The sequence below is a fragment of the Ranitomeya variabilis genome, chromosome 3 (assembly GCF_051348905.1).
Source record: "Ranitomeya variabilis isolate aRanVar5 chromosome 3, aRanVar5.hap1, whole genome shotgun sequence".
Lineage (NCBI taxonomy): Eukaryota > Metazoa > Chordata > Amphibia > Anura > Dendrobatidae > Ranitomeya > Ranitomeya variabilis.
The window spans coordinates 408133179-408156639 of record NC_135234.1 but is presented as its reverse complement, the minus strand read 5'-3'; the positions used below and the strand labels follow the sequence as shown (position 1 = coordinate 408156639).

The following is a 23461-nucleotide window of genomic DNA, read 5'->3' as shown; positions in this document are numbered from 1 at the left end:
TTCCTGTTTCTACATACAGAAGAGAAAAGAGAATAATTAACTGGGTAGAAGGATAAAATCAGCAATTGTAAATACACAGTGCTATATAATATGATGATTGCAATATATTAAGAGGATAAAAACTTTGATAATACAGGCAGACACTTCCTTTTTAAATCCGGGTTAGAAATGCACTCACACTTAGTTTGCGTGTGTATATAATTATATATTTTTTTATAAAATCTATCTTACATACACACATACAAACGCACACATATACAATACATACAGTGCCTTGAAGGAGTAGGGCTTTAAACAGTATCATAACAACCAAAGAGCACATGAGAGTAAAGCAGGGTTAGGTTATAAAAAAAATAGCCCAAGCTCTGAAGACCTCACAGCGCACTATCTTTCCATCTATCTCTATCCTTCATTACCTGTTAAGCTCATACAAATGTCTCCCTGAGATGAAGTACTTGGTTAGAGGCTGGGTGTTGCTGACACACTGGATACTGGAGTTCATAAAACAAGTGTTCCCCAAGTTACTGAGTCCTGTTGCTCCCTTTTCAGTGGGAACTAGAAGTGGCAAAAGATAAAAAAAAAGACAATTATATAAATCCAAACTACTAGAGACACATTTTGTAATCTGGCTAAAACACACCACCTACGAGCAGCTGATTGAGAAGCACCATGTCTCTTATTGTATACTAGTCATGGTTCAAGATGCATAAGAGCCTGGTAAACTATTGAAGTTTGAGAAAGGGTGGCACTTGTTGGGGATCTGTGGCTCCACTAATCAGCGAGTATGTCGGAAGCCAAACTCCGGCCATCAATATTGTAGTCTCAGAAAAACATCTTTACTATTAAACTGGTTTACCTAAAAAGATGAATACAAAATCTAAACAAAATGACATGTGATAACTTCCTGGCTTACCTTTATGCCTATCAATTTTACTGCTGTTTGCAATAAATGACATTTCTTCTGGCCAACTCATATCTTTGTTCCGAACTAAAAGTAACGGGTAAAATATTTAAAAACAGACATTTGTCAATAACACACATTACTGATCAGAATATTAAAGTGTATATACTTGCAGGACTTTACCCCAGGGTGCACTATACATAGGATAGAGTACTACACCTTAGTATATCATTTTGTGTGCCAACATACAGTATATCTGCTTCTTCTCTTAGTATAAAACGTTAAGATGAGTTTCAACACTAAAAAGTAATTCATTTTTTTTTAATCTAAGGGAGGATTCACAAATTTTATTGCACAGATTCCTGAGAATATCGAATTCATCTAGATGAATGAAGCTTGCAGAAAAGCATGTGCTTGCTACCAAACAACCCTATTTAAAATTAAATCAGCCATGAGTGAATTCCGCTTCAAATTTAAAATGTTAAATATTTTTGATTGGAACATTAAGTTTCGGAAGCAACGCTCCAAACCGTCGGAAAAGAAAAATGTAACATTACATGCCAAGTACCTGCAGCAACCACAAGAGGGAGCCTAGGAGCTCATTGCATAGAGTTGCACATTGAATGCAATAAGGCCCTGGGATCCCACCAGAGGCAGCTGCAGGTCGCCAGAACATTATTCAACCTGTGAGGGGTTTTTTTCCATACACAGTCTATTCTCATCTGTCTCATGGTCAGAAAATGAAATGTAAGTCACTTTGTGGCATAAATGAAAGGAAACTTATCAAGCTGCGTGTCCTCTCCCTCTAAACTGCATTCACTTTTTTGCACAAATGTGACTTTCACTAATTTGTTACTTTTTTCTGCCATTTTATTTGCCATACATAGCTAAATTCACCAGTGTCTATGAAAAAAATTGTAAAAACACACTCACACGGCTGATTTTTCGTATGAATTCACTTTTTCTGCTAAAGTCAGCAAGAAATTACGTGGAATTGTTTTCAATGGTAGTTCAAGCAGATCTGTTTTGGGTGGTCTTGGCATGGAATCCAGCAGGGGGTAGAAATATTGGGATTAGCCTCATTCAAAGGGGTTAGTTAGGGCAAAGCAAAATGCAAATCTGCAGCAGAAATTTAAGTGTTCAAGCCCTGGATTTCTACCGTGGATTTTGTCTCAAACCAGCGTCTGATTTTGAGGGGAACCGCATAGGGAGAGATAGCTTTTACCTTATGGTAAAGAGGAGGAAAGAAGGTTTAAGCATAATAACAGACGCGGATTCTTTACTGTAAGAGCAGTGAGACTATGGAACTCTCTGCCGTATGATGTTGTAATGAGTGATTCGTTACTTAAATTTAAGAGGGGACTGGATACCTTTCTGGAAAAGTATAATGTTACAGGGTATATATATTAGATTCCTTGTTAGGGCATTGATCCAGGGAACTAGTCTGATTGCCGTGTGTGGGGTCGGGAAGGAATTTTTTTCCCCAAGGTGGAGCTTACTCTTTGCCACATGGTTTTTTTTGCCTTCCCCTGGATCAACATGTTAGGGCATGTTAGGCTATGGGTTGAACTAGATGGACTTAAAGTCTTCCTTCAACCTTAATAACTATGTTACTATATTATCTTAAGAAGGCAAAAGGCACAATGATGTGGCAGTAGAGGGAGAAAAGGGTAAGGTGGAGTTGGTTTATACTCCTTTTTTTGGAAAATAAGGCCGCATTCACACATTCATGTTTTGCCCAATTTTGTACCAGACGGAACACAAACCCAATGAATTAACGACATTTATTCAAACATCTGATGAATACAAATTCCCGAATGTGATCAATTTTGTGAATGAGATCCATGAAACTCAAGAGTCCTATACTGATTTGGAGGATCAGATCTGCGGGAAGAAGTAAGTAGCAACAATACACCATAGATCACTTATGTCTGGGGTTCACATATACTGTTTATATTCTACTATACAGATAAATATTTAATGCCAAATCCATGGAAGATTTCCATTAACAGGTATTTTACATTTGCTACCATTTGATATTTCACAAGGTTTAATCACCTTCTATCACCAAGTGCTGTTCATCCTGGATTTTCAGATATTCCAGTTTATGGTCTTCATCATCTAACAGCGTTAGATAGTTCTAGAAAAAAAAAGAAGAAACTCTTGAAACTTTTTCTGACTTCCATATTTCACATATGACATCTGGCCATGATTTCCACAGATCAAGCTCCTACCCTATATCGTCTGTACAGCTATTCACATTCCAAAGTATTTTTTTTGGGCCGAATTGTCATCAAAATAATGGAGACTAGTCAGTTTTTGGTTCCAAACTCAGATTAAACCTTCCAGTGTTTGGGTCCATAAAATGTTGCCCTAGCAGCATCCTAGTCCTGTCCAATATTCAAATTTGTTTGATAAAAGAACAAATCTTCTCGCACAAAATAATAAAAAAGAAAATCAGAAAAACTAATGAAACTCTGATAGTAAAAATTGACACAGACCAAACTCTGATAAAAAAAAAAATGTAAATTTTTTAATTTTTTTGTGTACTACAAAAATACCTGAATTAGCCCTTACTTTTCAAACTAGACAAAGAAAATTGGAAAAACACTAAGAATATCAATTCTGTTTAATATAAAACACAATCTATAATATTAGTACTAAAAAGCAATTTAACGCTTAGTGACCTAACCGATTTTAACGTTCGTGATCGGGACAAGTTTTTAAAATCTGACCAGTGTCACGTCATGTGGTAAGAACTCTGGAACACTTCAACGTAACCCACGTACACATTGTACTTAATATTAGTGGTAAATTTAGATCAATATGTTTTGCATTTATTTGTCAAAATATCAGAATTTGAGTGAAAATTTAGAAAAATACGCAATTTTCAAACTTTCAATCTTTATATCCTTAACCTAGTTAGTCATACTGTACTAAATGATTAATAAATAATAAATAACATTTCCCACTTTACATTGCCATCATTTTTCAAACGTCAATTTATTTTGTTAGGATGTTAGAAGGGTTAAATGTTTAGCAGCAATTTTTTGTTTTTTCAAGAAATTTACAAAAGCTGTGTCTTTAGGGACCAACTCCGATTTAAATGGACTTTGAGGGAAAAGTCCCAAAAGTGACCGCACCCCTCAAATGTTTGAAAACTGTTCTCAGGAATTTTTTTTTTTTTTTTAACATATAAACAACTCCCACAGACCAAAGTCCTAGAGATGCAAACTGGAGCAAATTACTACGCCAAAAATGTTATAATCATTCTTTAATTAGATCTGTCCAAAATAACAATAACAGACAGATTAAAAAGCAAGAGTGCATTGATGGGCTGCACATGGGTGGAGGACCACCTTACAAAAACAATGTCATGCAATAGTAACTTAAAAACGTGTATACAGTTTACATCAACAATGGCGTAAATGAGAGGGATACCTAGTATTTTAGTTCTATATATTGCAGAATTCAGAGCCTATTCGGTGCATTCACCCATTATATATTCATAAACTAAACCTCATGTATACTAAGGATGAATATTGCAAACATGTGATAAGCCCCCTGAGGAAGCAGGGCGAAACGCGCATTGGGGTTCAGGAATGCACTGGGTTAGCCCATTTTCTTTACTGATTTGCATAGGTTGTTTAAACGTTAGTGATGCCTGCAATTGTGCTCCTTTGGTCCAACAGTGTACATGGATAATTTATCCCTCAGCACTTTTTGAATATCTAAATAAACAATTATTTTATCATTTTTGGCATAGTAATTTGTATCAGTTTGCGTCCATAGGTCTATGGGAGTTATGTGTTCTAATTGAACAGCTGCATCCTATACTATTGTTATAGGTTGATTTAAGGAACACTGTTGGCATTGTTAGTAATAATTAACCTTTTAGTTGCTACACAGGAATTAATGCAAAGTCAAATAAGAAAAAAAAAGTTACTCTAAAATGTTGCTTTAGCCCCAACTTTTGTACTTTTACAAAGAATAGTACAAGAAAATGGACCCCACAATTTGTTACCCAATTTCCTCTGAGCACGCCATTTGAATTTTGGGACGCAAATTTTGCAGAAATAGATTGCGGGCGCCATGCCTTACTTGCAGGTGCTCCTAAAGCGCCCAAAAGCAGAAAATTCTTCACAAGTGACCCCATTTTGGAAACTAGACCCATCAAGGAATTAATATAGGGCTGTGTTCAGCATTTTGAACCTATTAGGGGCTTCAAAGAACTTTTTTTAAAATGTGGATGCGTAATTTTCACAATGGATATTAGGAGGAAAATTTGTTAAGCAATTTCTCCTGAGCACGATGATACCCCATATGTGGTCAAAAACTGTTTGGGCAAATGACAGGGCTCAGAAAAGCAAGAGAGCTATTGATTTTTGGAGAGTAATTTAGTTTGGAATAGATTGTGAATGCCACGTTGTATTTGCAGATCCCTTAAAGTGCCAAAACAGCAAAAATGAAAAAAAAAGTGACCCGATTTTGGAAACTAGACTCCTCAAGGAATTCATCTAGGGGTGTACTAAGCATTTTTAACCTACAAATAATTCACAAAACTTTATAGCCAAATAGATGTGGGAAAAAAAAAAATATATATATTTTTTTTTAAACTAAAATATGGTATGATCACCACATTTTTTCCACAAGGGGTAATAAGACAAAATGGACCCCATAATTTGTTATGCAATTTTTATTGAATGTGGCAGCATTCCACATGTGCTTGTACACTACTGTTTGAGCACATGACGGGGATCGGATGGTTAGGTGCGCTACTTGCCTTTTAGAATGCAGATTGCGTTTGAACAGATTGTGGGCGCCATTAGCCGAGCCACTGAGGTGCCAGAATAGCAGAAACCCACACAAGTGACCCGTATTGAAAAATTCACTGTTTATGTTATTCATCTAGGGGTATCGTGAGCATTTTGAAAGCACATGTACCTCGCAAAAGTTTATAGCATTGGTAAGTGAAAATCTAACATTTTATTGGTAACATTTTTTTTTTTTTTTTTATTTGTCGCAAATTTGTCACTTAGACAAGAGTTAATAGGTGAAACTGGACCCCACAATTTTTTGCACAATTTCTCCAGAATGTGGTGATGCATCATATGTCGTCAGCTTTTTGAGCCCCAGAATAGTATGTAGGTGACATTTGTAGAGCCCCTAAGGTGCAAGAGCAGCAGAAAACCCCCAAAGTGACCCCACTGTAGAAATTGCACCTCTCAATGAATTTATTTACAGCTGCAACAGCTTGTAACATTCATGCCATGCCTTTTTATAGAGAATTCTGGAGTTTTGCACCCATACACTGTGTCATCATTCAGTGTGGTGCCCCCATACATTGTGCCCACCTTGTGCTTCTGGAGACACACTCCGTAAATTGTTAAGTGGGCTCTCCCCACTACAATAACACCAAACAACTGTCCGCTTATTGTGGTTTAGGCACAGTGGCGCTAAGAAGGAGAGGGGCATTTGGATTTGGAAGCGCAGATTTCACTGGATTTTATTTGAAGGGGTAGGAGCTGCTTTTTAAGTAGTCTCTGTTCAATCAGTGCTGGCTTCACTTTTTTTTAGGTCTATTTAGTCCGTCTTTGTGGGGGTGATGGTTATTGGGTTGCGTGCTGTATTTTAAATGTTTTTAAATTTATTGTGTTCAAGGTGAAATAAACGTTTTCTTACATTTTCTCATGTGGATGTGCATACCATTATCAGTCTAGTCTTTCTCCTCTCCCCCTTTTTGTGGTTCACTGGTGACAGACTAGGTATTGCAACCCCGTCCTAATAGTTTCAGAAAATATTGACAGTAGTGCACCCGTTCTCTATTTTCTCATGTGGCTTCACTCTTCCCGACTTCGGATGAGTCACATACATCCTGCAGATATGAGAGAGCAGTAGTTCTCCCTTTCTCCAGAAGCATGTAGTTTGTCTGAAGGCAGGAAGAGTGAAGCCAGAGCTGATTGACAGCAGGGATTTCATGACATTATGTCACGGGATCCCTGGTACAGCCAGTGAAACTACACTGGAGGGAAGTATAGGGGTCATTATTTTACAAGGGGAAACTTAGGGCTTGTGAAAGGGGGTTCCCAAGTAAGAGACAACCCCTTTAACTTGGCCAAATTGTCTACACATTATGAAAAAAATCACTATGTATATGTAACATATTTGGAATATTGCAATACATTAATATTTATGCAAGTACGTTGTAAAAGTACAGAATTTATTAAAGAGAAGCATATTCAAACAGTTCATGTTAATAAAACTAGTGGTTGCTGGCGCATTCCCAGTGTATTCATGTGTAGATGGGCTGCAGAGAGTATTAAGATGGAAAAGAGCCAAAAGACCCCAGGGTTGTCCGGCTCTACTCACTTCCACATCAAGACACCAGCAAAACTGGTGACATCCTGTATCCATACACATACCAGAACAAGTACACGTTTAGCAGGTATTATTCACTTGTCCTCTTCGACACGTGCACGTGGCATGTCGTCAGCACTGCTCACCTCCAGAAGTGGAAGCAAGTAGCCTCAGAAAACCCCTTTAACAGGGACAAATTATATTAATGTAACATCAACAATGAACCAATATTTATTAAAACATATGTGTGAGACATGTATGAATGTGTATACAGGATAAAGGCTTTGTTCCGCTCCTTGACTATACCACATGACCTTGCTCCTTGACTATACCACATGACCTTGCTCCTTGACTAAACCACACGTCCTTGCTCCTTGACTAAACCACACGTCCTTTCTCCTTGACTAAACCACACGTCCTTGCTCCTTGACTATACCACACGACCTTGCTCCTTGACTAAACCACACGTCCTTGCTCCTTGACTATACCACACGACCTTGCTCCTTGACCATACCACATGACCTTGCTCCTTGACCAAACCACACGTCCTTGCTCCTTCACTATACCACATGACCTTGCTCCTTGACTATACCACATGACCTTGCTCCTTGACTATACCATATGACCTAACTACTTACATTACCCAATGTCCACTTCACGGGCTAAAAATCACGATTTCTATGAAAGCTTGTGAGTTTTTCACCAGGCTGGCAAATGTAAAATGACTTCTGGCCCACACGGAAAACACTGACGTGGACAGTCACATGTGGTAGAACAGAGAAAAGAAGCAATGAGTGGGACAACTAACGCCACAAGTCAGTCCTGGAGTTACTACTAGTCTCCAGATTGGTGCTTTCGTTTCTAGAAATACTGATTTTTTGCAGTGGGTGTATATGCTTCGCTACAGCTGTGGGCAAGGAAACTCTGTTTTACAGAACTATTATTATTTTTGTGCTCATCTTTTCTCCAAAAAGTGGCAAGTCAAATGTTTGGCTCCAAGAAAACAGTCTGCCACGTTCCAAGACAATGCTACCGCTTTACCAAAACAATATGACAACTATTCTTTGATGCACTGGCAATTCTGCGTATACTTGCCAGACTTCAGATCATCATGGGAAGGGCTATTTAGCACTTCTTAACATTTCTATGACAGCGTAAATGACGACTACAGAGCGCTCTAGAACAACTGCCTGAATAAGACTGAGTGGCTTCTGAAATAATAAGCATGTGCCACATAGCATTACGCTATAGAAATCCCTAGAATAGTTTAAGGCATCTTTATACATCTGCAGTTTATATGATCTCCTTGAAACATCCCATTAGTGCATTAATAATTCCAGCCCGAGTCTCTTACCATATAAACAACCCGCAGCACAAATCATTCCATGAAGCACTTTTACTGCACAGTCAAGGGTCAGTCACTTGGGATATGTCTACAGAACATTTCCATGCAAAATGGGCATATAAGAGAGTATAAGAGCAGGGAAGGAAAACCACGTATTTATTTGTGTGCTGGGAAATGATATAATGAAATTAAATGCAGCTCCAACTCCTTAAAGACTCCAACATTTAAAGGGATTGTCACCCAGGTTTCACCACTTAAAGGGAATCTGTCAGCAGGATTTTGCTACCTCATCTGAGAGCAGCCTGATGTAGGTAAAGAGAAGCTGAATCCAACAATGTATCACTTAGATTTCTGGGTGCAGCCGTTCTGACACAGTTTTTAGATTTAGTAATGCAGCAGAGCTGAGGAAGATAACCCCGCCCACACCACAGCTAACCCTGCCCACACCAGGCTCTGCATACAATGTCTATAGTCCGTGAGGTGCCTATCACAGAAGGGGGAGTGTTGGACCAAGGCTCACAGACCAACTAGTCACAGCAATAATAAACTACTGGTGCTAAAACATTGCAAGCAAACAAAACCTCGAAGCTTAATAAGAGAGGCATCGTTTAAATCTGTCTTTTAACCACTATAGCGTGTTGTTTTCAGCTTACATTGCAAAAACCCGCTGACAGATTTCCTTTAATCTGAGAGCAGAGTAAACTAAAGACAAAGACCCAGATTCCAGCAATGTGTCACTTACTGGGCTGCTTGCTGTAGTTTAGATAAAATCACTGTTTTGTTAGTGGGAGATGATTATCAGAGGACTAGTAAACCTGCTGCCATGTAGTCCTGCATATTCATGAGCTCTGTATAAACCCTGCCCCCACAACTGATTGTCAGCTATCTGCCTATTCGAGGTGTACAAAAAAAAGATGCCAATCAATGGTGTGGTCGGGATTATACAGAGCTCGGTATCCAGAGCACTGGTAGATCTGCAGCAGAGAAAACTTTTTATAAAAACTGCAGCAAGCAACCCAGTAAGTTAGATTACTGGAATCAGGGTCTCCACTCACGCTGCGCTCAGATGCAGTAGCACAATCCTGGTGAGAGATTCCATTTAAAGGTGTATTCACATCTTTAAACATTATTTGCATAGTCACAAATTATGCTACTAATTCCTGACAGGCAATGGTATCAATAGGGGATCACTCATTTATCTGAATGTTGGTCCCCTGACCCCTTATGGAAAAAGCTGAACACTGCTTGCTGTGAGTATGATATTAATTGTTAAGGTGATACTCCTTATAAAAGGGAACTAGAGCTACGGCGTAATATATATTTTATATATATATATATATATATATATATATATATATATATATATATATATATGTATATATATATATATATATATATATATATATATATACATACACACACACACACACACATACTGTATATACTCGAGTATAAGCCGAGATTTTCAGCCCCTCTCGGCTTATACTCGAGTCATACCGGGGGTCGGCAGGGGAGGGGGAGCGGGGGCTGTCTAAAAATACTCACCTAGTCCAGGCGCGGTCCCTGTTTCCCCGGCGCCGGCAGCAGCAGCTTCAGCTTCTTCCTGTACTCAGCGGTCACATGGTCCCGCTCATTACAGTAAATGAATATTCGGCTCCACCTCCCATAGGGGTGGAGCCGCATATTCATTACTGTAATCAGCGGGACCATGTGACCGCTGAGTACAGGATGAAGCGCTGCAGCGTTGGGGAAGCAAGATCGACACAGCGGCAGGACCAGGTGAGTATACGGGGAGGGGAGCGCAGCGCTGCGCGATAGTCACCTGCTCCTCGTTCCGGGCGCCGATCTGTCTCCAGCAGTGACGCTGAGGTCAGAGGGCGCGGTGACGTGGTCAGTGCGCGCCCTCTGCTGAACGTCAGTGCTGGAGACAGATCAGCGCCGGAACGAGGAGCAGGTGACTATTGAAAGTGCGGGGGCCTGAGCGACGGAGAGGTCAGTATGTGATTTATTTTTTTTATCGCAGCAAATGGGGCAAGTGTCTGTATGGAGCATCTATGGGGCCATAACGTTCCTGCAGCACTATATGGGGCCATAACATTCCTGCAGCACTATATGGGGCCATAACATTCCTGCAGCACTATATGGGGCCATAACGTTCCTGCAGCACTATATGGGGCCATAACATTCCAGCAGCACTATATGGGGGCCATAACATTCCTGCAGCACTATATGGGGCCATAACGTTCCTGGAGCACTATATGGGGCCATAACGTTCCTGGAGCACTATATGGGGCCATAACATTCCTGCAGCACTATATGGGGCCATAACATTCCAGCAGCACTATATGGGGGCCATAACATTCCTGCAGCACTATATGGGGGCATAACGTTCCTGCAGCACTATATGGGGCCATAACGTTCCTGGAGCACTATATGGGACCATAACATTCCTGCAGCACTATATGGGGCCATAACATTCCTGCAGCACTATATTGGGCCATAACATTCCTGCAGCACTATATGGGGCCATAACATTCCTGCAGCACTATATGGGGCCATAACATTCCTGCAACACTATATGGGGCCATAACGTTTCTGCAGCACTATATGGGGCCATAACGTTTCTGCAGCACTATATGGGGCCATAACGTTTCTGCAGCACTATATGGGGCCATAACGTTCCTGCAGCACTATATGGGGCCATAACGTTCCTGCAGCACTATATGGGGCCATAACATTCCTGCAGAACTATATGGGGGCCATAACATTCCTGCAGCACTATATGGGGGCCATAACATTCCTGCAGCACTATATGGGGCCATAACATTCCTGCAGCACTATATGGGGCCATAACATTCCTGCAACACTATATGGGGCCATAACGTTTCTGCAGCACTATATGGGGCCATAACGTTTCTGCAGCACTATATGGGGCCATAACGTTTCTGCAGCACTATATGGGGCCATAACGTTTCTGCAGCACTATATGGGGCCATAACGTTTCTGCAGCACTATATAGGGACATAATGTTTGTGCAGCACTATATGGGGCAAGTGTCTGTTTGGGGCCATAATTAACATTTGTAGGGCACTACAGCATATGGGGCAAGTGTCTGTATGGAGCATCTTATAGGGCCATAACGTTTGTGCAGCACTATAAGGGGCAAATATCTTTATAGAGCATCTTATGGGGCCATAATCAGCATTTGTGCAGCATTATATTGGGCAAATGTGTCTATGGAGCATCTTATGGGGCCTTTATTAACCTTTATGCAGGATTATATGGGGCATATTTTAATATGGAACATCTTATGGGGCCATAATGAACAGTATGGAGCATTATATGGGGCTCCTGATTCAATATGGATATTCAAAGACACAACCTACTGATGTCTCAATTAATTTTACTTTTATTGGTATCTATTATTACTTTTGACATTTACCGGTAGCTGCTGCATTTTCCCCCCTAGGCTTATACTCGAGTCAATAAGTTTTCCCAGTTTTTTGTGGCAAAATTAGGGGGGTCGGCTTATACTCGGGTCGGCTAATACTCGAGCATATACGGTATATATATATATATATATATATATATATATATATATATATATATATATATATATATATATATATATATATATATATATATATATATGAATCTGTCACGCCCTTGGATTTATGTAACCTATTAAAATGGGAATGCAGGTTTAAGAATGGTTAAAATAGTCAAACTTGTATGTCTCATATCTGTGGGCTTGCTGTGGAGAGATCCTTTTTTATTCCCTTATGGTAATACGTTCTTCCAGGCACTGGGGTGTCTCGGGATCCCGTGCCTGCGCCCTGCAATAGCGCGATTATACTTGACGTTTCTGCTCTAATATGGGCATTGGTTCTTCCTTCTTCTGCGCAGGCGAGGCACTGTACGTGGGGAGAGCACCTTATTATCGAACATGCCGAACGTTACTGGAGCGGGAGTAGTGGTGACTTGAAAGCGCAGAAGAAGGATAAAAGCAATGCCCATAGCAGGGCAGAATAGGTACTGTATAACTGCGCTATTGCAGGGGGCAGGCGCGGGATTCCGGGGCTACCACTACACGTCACAGGACAATGTGACGCTGATGGGAGGGGGCTGTCACGCTAATGAAGACCGGAGGCAGAGTTCACTTTCAGATACCGCACGCCTCAAAGAGCCTGGAAGAACGCATTACCATAAACGAATGAAAGAGGATTTTTCCACAACAAGACCGCTGACATGAGGCATACAGGTATGACTATTTTAACCATTCTATAACCTGCTTGCTCATGTTAATAGGTTACATGCGTCCAAGGGGTTGACAGATTCCCTTTAAGACTGAAAGACTCCATAAATAAATAGCCGTTTATCAGTCATTCGAGTGATAGCGATCTTTCCTGAATTCCCCATTATCACCTCAACATGTGGCTTGGTCAACTGTAGGCCAATCTTTTAGGGTGTGTTTTTTTTATATGGTGACCTGCGGTGAACTCACTGAGCTAACGTGCAGTGAACTCGGTGATTTTTTTTTCCCCAGAGCTGAGGTCCTCGCAGTTCAGCCCAGCTGGGAACGCAGCCTCAGTGACCCCCGGTAACCTCGATGATGTCACCGCTAGTCACGGATGCTGAGTTCGCAGCAGCTCGTTCATCAGTGGTTCTCAGCCTGGACGGTCGAATCTTGGCACCATCCAGGTTGAAAACTGTTTATCCCCAGACAGATTATGGCATGGGACAAAATGTCGGACAGGTGAGTGATATTGTGGTTTTCTATTTTTGTTTTACAGGAGACAAAGGCTACAATGGATGGAATGGGGGCTAGTTGAGTATAACTGTGTTTGTTATTTTTAAATAAATATGGAAAAGTCTGTTTTGTTTTTATTTCAAATAAAGGACTTTATACTTGCTGTGTCTCTATTTACCTTATAACTCTGCTGCCCGACTAATCCACCTGTCTCCCCGCTATTCCCCAGCCTCTCGCCTATGCCAAGCCCTTCACTGGCTTCCTATCACCCAGAGACTCCAGTTCAAAACCCTTACAGTGACATACAAAGCCATCCACAACCTTTCTCCTCCATACATCTGTGACATGGTCTCCCGGTACCTACCTACACACAACCTCCGATCCTCACAAGATCTCCTTCTCTACTCCTCTCTCATCTCTTATTCCCACAACCGCATCCAAGACTTTTCCCGTGCTTCCCCCATACTCTGGAACTCTCTACCACAACACATCAGACTCTCGCCTACCACGGAAACCTTCAAAAAGAACCTGAAGACTCACCTCTTCGGACAAGCCTACAACCTGCAGTGATCCTCGACCTACTGAACCACCGCACAACCAGCTCTACCCTCTCCAAGTGTATCTTCATCCATCCCCTGCAGACTGTGAGCCCCGCGGGCAGGGTCCCTCCCTCCTTTTGTACCTGTTAGGGCCTTGTTTTTTGCGCATGTTTAATGTATTAGTCTAGATTTGCCACCTTTCAACATGTAAAGCGCCATGGAATAAATGGCGCCTTAAAAATGTATAATAATAATAATAATTAGTAATGAATAGGTGTCACTAATCTGTGGGCTTGATGTCACCAGACAATACAAAGGTGACATCAATCCCACAAATTTTACCCCACTTGCCACCACGGCTGCGGTCTGCTATTTTTAGGCTGGGGGTTGGAGGTCAATATCCATGCCCTTTTAGCTGTGAGTTTTGCCTGGCTTGTTATCAAAAATACAGGGGAACCAAAAGCATTTTATTTATATATTGAGCAGGCGGCGGCTGGTGTATAATCTCAGACGCCACCTACTCTTGTTGTTATCAGCTGAATACAACTCTCATCATTGTTCCCTGCTAGCACTGATCGAACCTCAAGCAGGGGAGAACGATGACATTGGTCTTCAGCAAAGGACTTCGGGGAGCCTGCTTTCCAGGCGCTGGTACATGTGGTACTGATGTGGCACTTGGGAGGCACACGGCTGCCACACGTATGCCACAAATATTATACACACGGACACAGATTTCTCTAGTACCTGAAATATCAGGACATGTGAAAGAGGCCTAAATGAGCACTGACTGACAATATAGAACATCCATCGGTGCATGTGGCAATAATCATAAATGTGCAAAGCATATGGGTGCAAATAGCCGATGCTACAGCCGCTATATTACGTTTGGCAGCACACCCGTTTCCATGAGGAGATGCGTTGTCAACATTCAATGATTATAATACCTACATAACACATCGATCAGAAGTCAATCACGTGTTTGCTCATTTGTCAGCTGATCGTTGGACAAGGTTTTTATACACCGCTCAGATCTTATTGAAATATAAGACAAAATAGAACAAGGGAGAAGGAAACAAAGTCAGGAATTACTAGATTATTATTTAGGATTTCATGCATTTCCTGGAAAGTTTAGAAACTTTTAATGAATGTTCCAATCACCGTTAGTTTCTTCAGGAGCACAATAATGAGCTGACCATGTATTTAAAAAAAGAATAAAAAAAAAAAAGTGTGAACTGGTCTATAGTATAAATCAAGTAAATATTTGTCTACATATGTATAAAAACATTAAGAATTTCATACATTACCTCACTATTATATAACCACAAACGCATATCTTCTTCTTTAATGCGTAAACGCTGAGAAAGGTACTCATGGATTTCTTTTATCGTCTGCATTCGGCTGAAGCACCCGGTATATGCTAAAACTCTTTTCAAAGGCGCATTTGGAGATGGCACATTTCCTATTTTATGGGGAAAAGAAGTGAGCATAATTATACAGAATTCAAGTGTGTGATTCAATAGTTCAGAGCTAACCAATCTCTTAGGAAAACAGCTACAGGTGCCTTCCTCAACTACTGAGAAAATGTCTTCAGTTTAAGATTTTGGTTTTCTTTTCATTTACTATTAGATGATATCCATTACAATGAGATAAAAAAAAATGAAAAGATTATAATGCAATGGGCAAATATAATAAATGTGTGAAGGAATGGAGAGGTCCACCTTGACAAACCATTTTTCTACAGTTTCAAAGTGCCTAAAAAAATAGAAAATAAATAAAATAATGATAATATATTATTATATATGGTAATTCCATGGTAACAGACTAAAGACTAACTTTAAACAGACTGATTTAGTAATCCAACTACCTTCTATTTCTCCTTAAGATTCAAGGAATACAATACCACGATCATATTACGTGTGCAGTGACATCAAGATCATTAGCAAAGTTTCTGATTTTTTTTTTTTAGATGCACTGAAACTATTAAAACAATAGTTGTTAAGGAAGTTTTTAACTATTGGAATACGTAAAAGGAAACTAGCAGGATTTTGAAGATAGAAGAATGTGTTATAGATATATTTTACATCCATATTTTAACAGGATTGGTGCACAAAAAATAAAAAAAAACAAGGTTTTGGGTTATGTAGTAAAACGTTCTAAAAGTAAAACGATATTGCAGACAATAGCACTACACTGTTATAATTACACTTCGAGGATGGAATAAATACACTTTTGTGTTACTAGTGTCTTATTATATATTTTGCAATACCAGTCTAGGGTAATAGGTGAAGAATATTTTTAAAGTAGCATGTTCAGAATATCACAAAAGTGAGTACACCCTTCACATTTTTATAACTATTTTATTACATATTTTCATGGGATGACACTGAGGATATGACACTCCGATACAATGTAAAGTAGTCAGTGTACAGCTTGTATAACCGTGTAAATTTGGTGTGTCTTCTAAAGTCATTACACAGCCATTCATGTGTAAACCGCTGGCAGCAAAAGTTAGCACATCCCAAGTGAAAATGCACAAATTGTGCCCAATCAGCCATTTTCCCTCCCCAGTGTCATATGACGCATTAATCTTACAAGGTCTCAGGTATGAATTGGAAGCAGGTGTGGTACATTTGGTGTAATCGCTCTCACACTCTCTCATACTGGACACTAGATAGAAGTTCAACATGTCACCTCATGGCAAAGATCTCTCTGAAGATCTGGAAAAAAAAAAAAAAATTGTTTCTCTGGTGGTGGGAGTGTCATGGTTTGGGGCTGCATGAGTCCTGCCGGCTGTGGGGAGCTACAGTCATTGAGGAAACCATGAAGAACAACATGTACTGTGACATACTGCAGCAGAGATTAATCTCTTCCCTTTGTAAACTGAGCCTTGGGTTAGTATTCCAACATGATAACGGCCCCAAACACACCTCCAAGACCACCACTGCCTTGTTACAGAAACTGAGGGTAAAAGTGCTGGACTAGCCAATCATTTCTCCAGACCTAAACCCTATTGAGCATCTGTGGGGCATCTTCAAATGGAAGGTGGAGGAGCGCAAGGTCTCTAACATCCACCAGCTCTGTGATGTAGTCATGGAGTAGTGGAAGAGGATTCTAGTGGCAACCTGTGAAGGTCTAGTGAACTGCATGCCCAAGAGATTTAAGGCACTGTTCGAAAATAATGGTGGCCACACAAACTATTGACACTTTGGGCACAATTTGGCCATTTTCACTTAGGGTTGTACTCACTTTGGATGCCAGGGAATTAGACATTAATGACTTTGTATTAATTTATTAGAGTGCACACCAAACTTATGCTGATATACAAACTGTTCAGTGACTACGTTATACTGTATCAAAGTGTCATATCTTCAATGTTGTCCCCAGAAAAGGTTCATGATAACACATTTACAAAAATCTGAGCGGTGTTCTCACTTTGTGATATACTGTACATGTAGATCTTGATTTTAGTGACCTCGTGAATATTTTTTTTTCTATTTTGCAGTGTTGCAGAGAAAATATAGTATGAAAAGCCGGTTTTGGACCTTGGGGAGAAAACACTAGTCCTCCACGATCCCCAGCTGACTTCTCCCTACTGCAGACCAGTTGATGACATGTCTCTCCCGTGTGTACCTATGCAAAGACTTGTCCATCACCTGAAGCAGGGCAGGGAGAATACGACTAGGGGCCATGCTGGTCTAGTCAGGTTTCTCCCTATGGTCCCCGATAGGCTTTTCAAATTACGTTTTCTCTGAAACACTGTGGCATTTTAAAGTAAATGATACCTGACTGCAATTGAGCAGAATGAATCTAGTAACAGATTCCAGCTTGATCACCTTTAAAGTCCTGTTTGCCATCAAGGGCCGTTGCTTGATCTCAGGCCTACTGACTGGGGTAATATACCCATGATTTCTCTTTATAGAGTGAGCAGAAAAGATTTTTATGTATTGTTTTTTCCCCCTTTGGTAAAAAAAGGCAAAAAGACAAATTAAGGGCTCTATAGAAGTGCAACCTTTAAGATTTTATTTTTTCAAAATTTAATAAAATGAAATCGACCATTAGGACTGAAAAATATTCAATCTTTTTGAGGTCATGTGTTTAAGGAAAACTACTAATTCTTTAATAAGTCATTTTGTCTGCAGTTTGCAAAGACAGCTGTCTGGACAGTAAAGGGTTACGGATTTCCACCGCTTTTACATCCTAAGGCTAAGCTGATTAAGGACTAGTAATAGATTTTGTTTCTTTTGTCTGCTGCGATCAACTGTCTCCTTTTATTCACATAAGAGGAAATTAAAGACGGGAGAAGATGGTTACCGTAAAACTGATGGTTGATTTAACAAACAAAAAAAAGGTATGTAGAAATGTCTAGGGCAGAATATTGTTGATACATAAACAAAATCTATACCTAAATTGTAAAATGGCATTTAAAAGTAAATACACAAAACATAACTATGCACTGTGATATGTTTTGTATGCAGCGGAACAGAAATGATAATAGAGCATTAAATGGATTCTCCGGATTTAAGGCTACAATGTGACTGCAGACTTGTGAATCCTCACATTGTGCACTGCCAAAATTCTCAGATGCCAGGAGCGTGATTTGATCACATGCCCACTAGACGGGAGTGACCTCTCTCAATACACTTGCATTCAGTGAATTCGGAAACAATCTGGCAGGAATGTGGCTGGGAGTATGCAAATCGCATACTTGTGGCCACATGACCACCCGCTAATCCTCACTGTGAGCAGTGTGCGCCATGTGAGGAGTCACAAGTCTGCAATCACATAAAGTGACTGCAGACTTGTAGCTTAAGACCGGACAAAACGTGTTCACTTCAAGTATGCGACTAAGGGTACCGTCACACATTGAAATTTCCATCGCTACGACGTTACGATTCGTGACGTTCTAGCGATATCGTTACGATATCGCTGTGTCTGACACGCTACTGCGATCAGACACCCTGCTGAGAATCGTACGTCGTAGCAGATCGTTTGGAACTTTCTTTCGTCGCTTGATCACCCGCTGACATCGCTGGATCGTTGTGTGTGACAGCGATCCAGCGATGTCTTCGCTTGTAACCAGGGTAAACATCGGGTAACTAAGCGCAGGGCCGCGCTTAGTAACCCGATGTTTACCCTGGTTACAAGCGTAAACGTAAAAAAACAAACCGTACATACTCACCCGTCGGTGTCCTTCAGGTCCCTTGCAGTCTGCTTCCTGCTCTGAGTGCCGGCCGGAAAGTGAGAGCAGAGCGCAGCGGTGCAGCGCTCTGCTCTCACTGTACGGCTGCACTCAGAGCAGGAAGCAGACGGCAAGGGACCTGAAGGACACCGACGGGTGAGTATGTACTGTTTGTTTTTTTACGTTTATGCTGGTAACCAGGGTAAACATCGGGTTACTAAGCGCGGCCCTGCGCTTAGTTACCCGATGTTTACCCTGGCTACCCGGGGACTTCGGCATCGCTCCAGCGCCGTGATTGCAACGTGTGACCGCATATTCATACGACGCTGCGACGTCACGAATCGTGCCGTCGCAGCGATGAAAATTTCAATGTGTGACGTACCTTAAATGCGAATGAGAATGAAGAAAAAAAATAACGACATTAAATAAAGTAAAAGTAACAGCATACAAAAATGCACATGGCAATTTATACAAAACATGTAATTATCTAATATTTCATATAATGATATAAAAAAATAACAATAGATTTCCCTTTACAAGGCGCCAGGCCACCGACAATAGTTCCTGGCCGTGGGATTTTTCATTGTTTTCTTTAATTGCTTTAGGTTGGAATATTTATAATTTCACAAGGTAGCATGCAATACCATAAAATTACTTAACCTACGGTTACACAAGACAGCGTTTTGATTAGCAAAGCAACAATGTTACCTTAACGGTATCACACACTGTACCACAAAATCCCTTAAAAACAAACAGCAAATTTTCAGCAATTACAGGTAAAAGGATTAGTTGTAAGATTACAGCAAGAAAGCTCATCTGGAAAATAATAAAAAACCCCAAAGATTAAGAATTCATTGGAAGACAATTAGTGCACAGCAAAAAGAAAAAGACACCAACCTTTTATTACCATTAATAAAGCTATTAATTGTTTTGGATACAAATTATATGGTAAGATTTGGAGTAAAGGCTGGAATGTATTTCTAAACCATGTCTTCCAGTCTAAAAAAACAGATTTTATACTCTACAACCGAAGAATTACACATTTAGATTTTTCAATATGTTGAAGCAGCAAAGCCTATGGTCTGCACAAGAATAACATCATCAATACAAAACAATACTGCTGGTTGTTTAAAGGGGGTCTCTAGGAATAAAACAAAAATATAGGAAATGTCATCCTTAATAAATTCTTAGATATTTTTAATCAGCAAATCACATTTATTTTGCCTTTGGAGTAATCCCTATATAATTAACATGGCCGCCTGCTTGTAACACTGACAGAAACCTTGTCCTAGAATATTAGGTGCCAGTGAGCCTGAGCAGTAAGAAACTCCACTCCTGTGACTTGGAGATGTCTTCAGAGTACATGGTATGGGTTCTCTCTAGATCACAGCAGCCACTCAGCATCCGGAACGACAGGGTGGACAGCAGTGTGTGAAATGTCATTTTACCACAGCCCCGATAATATCCAGTATCAGATCAAAGTATGCACTTCTATCACATCTTCCTACACAGGAAAACTTGTTTACAATATTTGTGTTAATGGCATATTTGGTCCCCCCCATGCTCCACCCCATCTCCGCATGGAAGCCCCCCCCCCATTTGGTTATAGGATTGATAAAATATTTGACATATAAATGATAGCGTGAGGTGGAGTTTCCTACTGCACATGAAAGGATGGGGAGGTGCTTTTAACTGTACATGAAAGAAAGCGGAGGAGCTTCCCACTGCACATGGAAGAAAGCGGAGGAGCTTCCCACTGCACATGGAAGAAAGCGGAGGAGCTTCCCACTGCACATGGAAGAAAGCAGAGGAGCTTCTGACTGCACATGGAAGAAAGCGGAGGAGCTTCCCACTGCACATGGAAGAAAGCAGAGGAGCTTCTGACTGCACATGAAAGGAAGCGGAGGTGCCTCCCACTGCACATGAAAGGAAGCGGAGGAGCTTCCCACTGCACATGAAAGAAAGTAGGAGCTTCCGTCTGCACATAAAAGGAAGCAGAGGAGCTTCCAACTGCACATGAAAGAAAGCGGAGGAGCTTCCGACTGCACATGAAAGGAAGCAGAGGTGCCTCCCAGTGCACATGGAAGGAAGCGGAGGAGCTTCCCACTGCACATGGAAGAAAGCGGAGGAGCTTCCCACTGCACATGGAAGAAAGCGGAGGAGCTTCCCACTGCACATGGAAGAAAGCGGAGGAGCCTCCCAGTGCACATGGAAGGAAGCGGAGGAGCTTCCCACTGCACATGGAAGAAAGCGGAGGAGCTTCCCACTGCACATGGAAGAAAGCGGAGGAGCTTCCCACTGCACATGGAAGAAAGCGGAGGAGCTTCCAACTGCACATGAAAGAAAGAGGAGGAGCTTCCCACTGCACATGGAAGAAAGCGGAGGAGCTTTCCACTGCACATGGAAGAAAGCGGAGGAGCTTCTGACTGCACATGAAAGGAAGCGGAGGTGCCTCCCACTGCACATGAAAGGAAGCGGAGGAGCTTCCCACTGCACATGAAAGAAAGTAGGAGCTTCCGTCTGCACATAAAAGGAAGCAGAGGAGCTTCCAACTGCACATGAAAGAAAGCGGAGGAGCTTCCGACTGCACATGAAAGGAAGCAGAGGTGCCTCCCAGTGCACATGGAAGGAAGCGGAGGAGCTTCCCACTGCACATGGAAGAAAGCGGAGGAGCTTCCCACTGCACATGGAAGAAAGCGGAGGAGCTTCCCACTGCACATGGAAGAAAGCGGAGGAGCTTCCAACTGCACATGAAAGAAAGAGGAGGAGCTTCCCACTGCACATGGAAGAAAGCGGAGGAGCTTTCCACTGCACATGGAAGAAAGCGGAGGAGCTTCTGACTGCACATGAAAGGAAGCGGAGGTGCCTCCCACTGCACATGAAAGGAAGCGGAGGAGCTTCCGTCTGCACATAAAAGGAAGCAGAGGAGCTTCCAACTGCACATGAAAGAAAGCGGAGGAGCTTCCGACTGCACATGAAAGGAAGCAGAGGTGCCTCCCAGTGCACATGGAAGAAAGCAGAGGAGCTTCCCACTGCACATGGAAGAAAGCGGAGGAGCTTCCGACTGCACATGAAAGGAAGCGGAGGTGCCTCCCAGTGCACATGGAAGGAAGCGGAGGAGCTTCCCACTGCACATGGAAGAAAGCGGAGGAGCTTCCCACTGCACATGGAAGAAAGCGGAGGAGCTTCCCACTGCACATGGAAGAAAGCGGAGGAGCTTCTGACTGCACATGAAAGGAAGCGGAGGTGCCTCCCACTGCACATGGAAGAAAGCGGAGGAGCTTCCAACTGCACATGAAAGAAAGAGGAGGAGCTTCCCACTGCACATGGAAGAAAGCGGAGGAGCTTTCCACTGCACATGGAAGAAAGCGGAGGAGCTTCTGACTGCACATGAAAGGAAGCGGAGGTGCCTCCCACTGCACATGAAAGGAAGCGGAGGAGCTTCCGTCTGCACATAAAAGGAAGCAGAGGAGCTTCCAACTGCACATGAAAGAAAGCGGAGGAGCTTCCGACTGCACATGAAAGGAAGCAGAGGTGCCTCCCAGTGCACATGGAAGAAAGCAGAGGAGCTTCCCACTGCACATGGAAGAAAGCGGAGGAGCTTCCGACTGCACATGAAAGGAAGCGGAGGTGCCTCCCAGTGCACATGGAAGGAAGCGGAGGAGCTTCCCACTGCACATGGAAGAAAGCGGAGGAGCTTCCCACTGCACATGGAAGAAAGCGGAGGAGCTTCCCACTGCACATGGAAGAAAGCGGAGGAGCTTCTGACTGCACATGAAAGGAAGCGGAGGTGCCTCCCACTGCACATGGAAGAAAGCGGAGGAGCTTCCAACTGCACATGAAAGAAAGAGGAGGAGCTTCCCACTGCACATGGAAGAAAGCGGAGGAGCTTCCAACTGCACATGAAAGAAAGCGGAGGAGCTTCCAACTGCACATGAACGAAAGCGGAGGAGCTTCCAACTGCACATGAAAGAAAGCGGAGGAGCTTCCCACTGCACATGAAAGAAAGCGGAGGAGCTTCCAATTGCACATGAAAGAAAGCGGAGGAGCTTCCAACTGCACATGAACGAAAGCGGAGGAGCTTCCAACTGCACATGAAAGAAAGCGGAGGAGCTTCCCACTGCACATGAAAGAAAGCGGAGGAGCTTCCCACAGCACATGAAAGAAAGCGGAGGAGCTTCCAACTGCACATGAAGGGACGGTGCTCCCTACTGCACATGAAAGAAAGAGGAAGAGCTTCCAATTGCACATGAAAGAAAGCGGAGGAGCTTCCAACTGCACATGAACGAAAGCGGAGGAGCTTCCAACTGCACATGAAAGAAAGCGGAGGAGCTTCCCACTGCACATGAAAGAAAGCGGAGGAGCTTCCCACAGCACATGAAAGAAAGCG

At 41.9% G+C, this 23461-nt stretch overlaps 1 protein-coding gene across 2 annotated transcripts in view; it reads right to left on the bottom strand.

Moving 5' to 3' along the window:
* Nucleotides 1–23461, bottom strand: part of USP32 (ubiquitin specific peptidase 32) — a 278060-nt gene that overhangs the window by 74431 nt on the left and 180168 nt on the right. For both annotated transcript variants that reach the window (XM_077296233.1, XM_077296234.1), the window contains exons 17-20: nucleotides 15197–15351; nucleotides 2960–3041; nucleotides 914–988; nucleotides 417–555 (exon numbers count right to left, since the gene is read on the bottom strand). In XM_077296233.1, the coding sequence (XP_077152348.1) occupies nucleotides 417–555; nucleotides 914–988; nucleotides 2960–3041; nucleotides 15197–15351 (451 nt within the window). The remainder of the gene's footprint in view (nucleotides 1–416; nucleotides 556–913; nucleotides 989–2959; nucleotides 3042–15196; nucleotides 15352–23461) is intronic.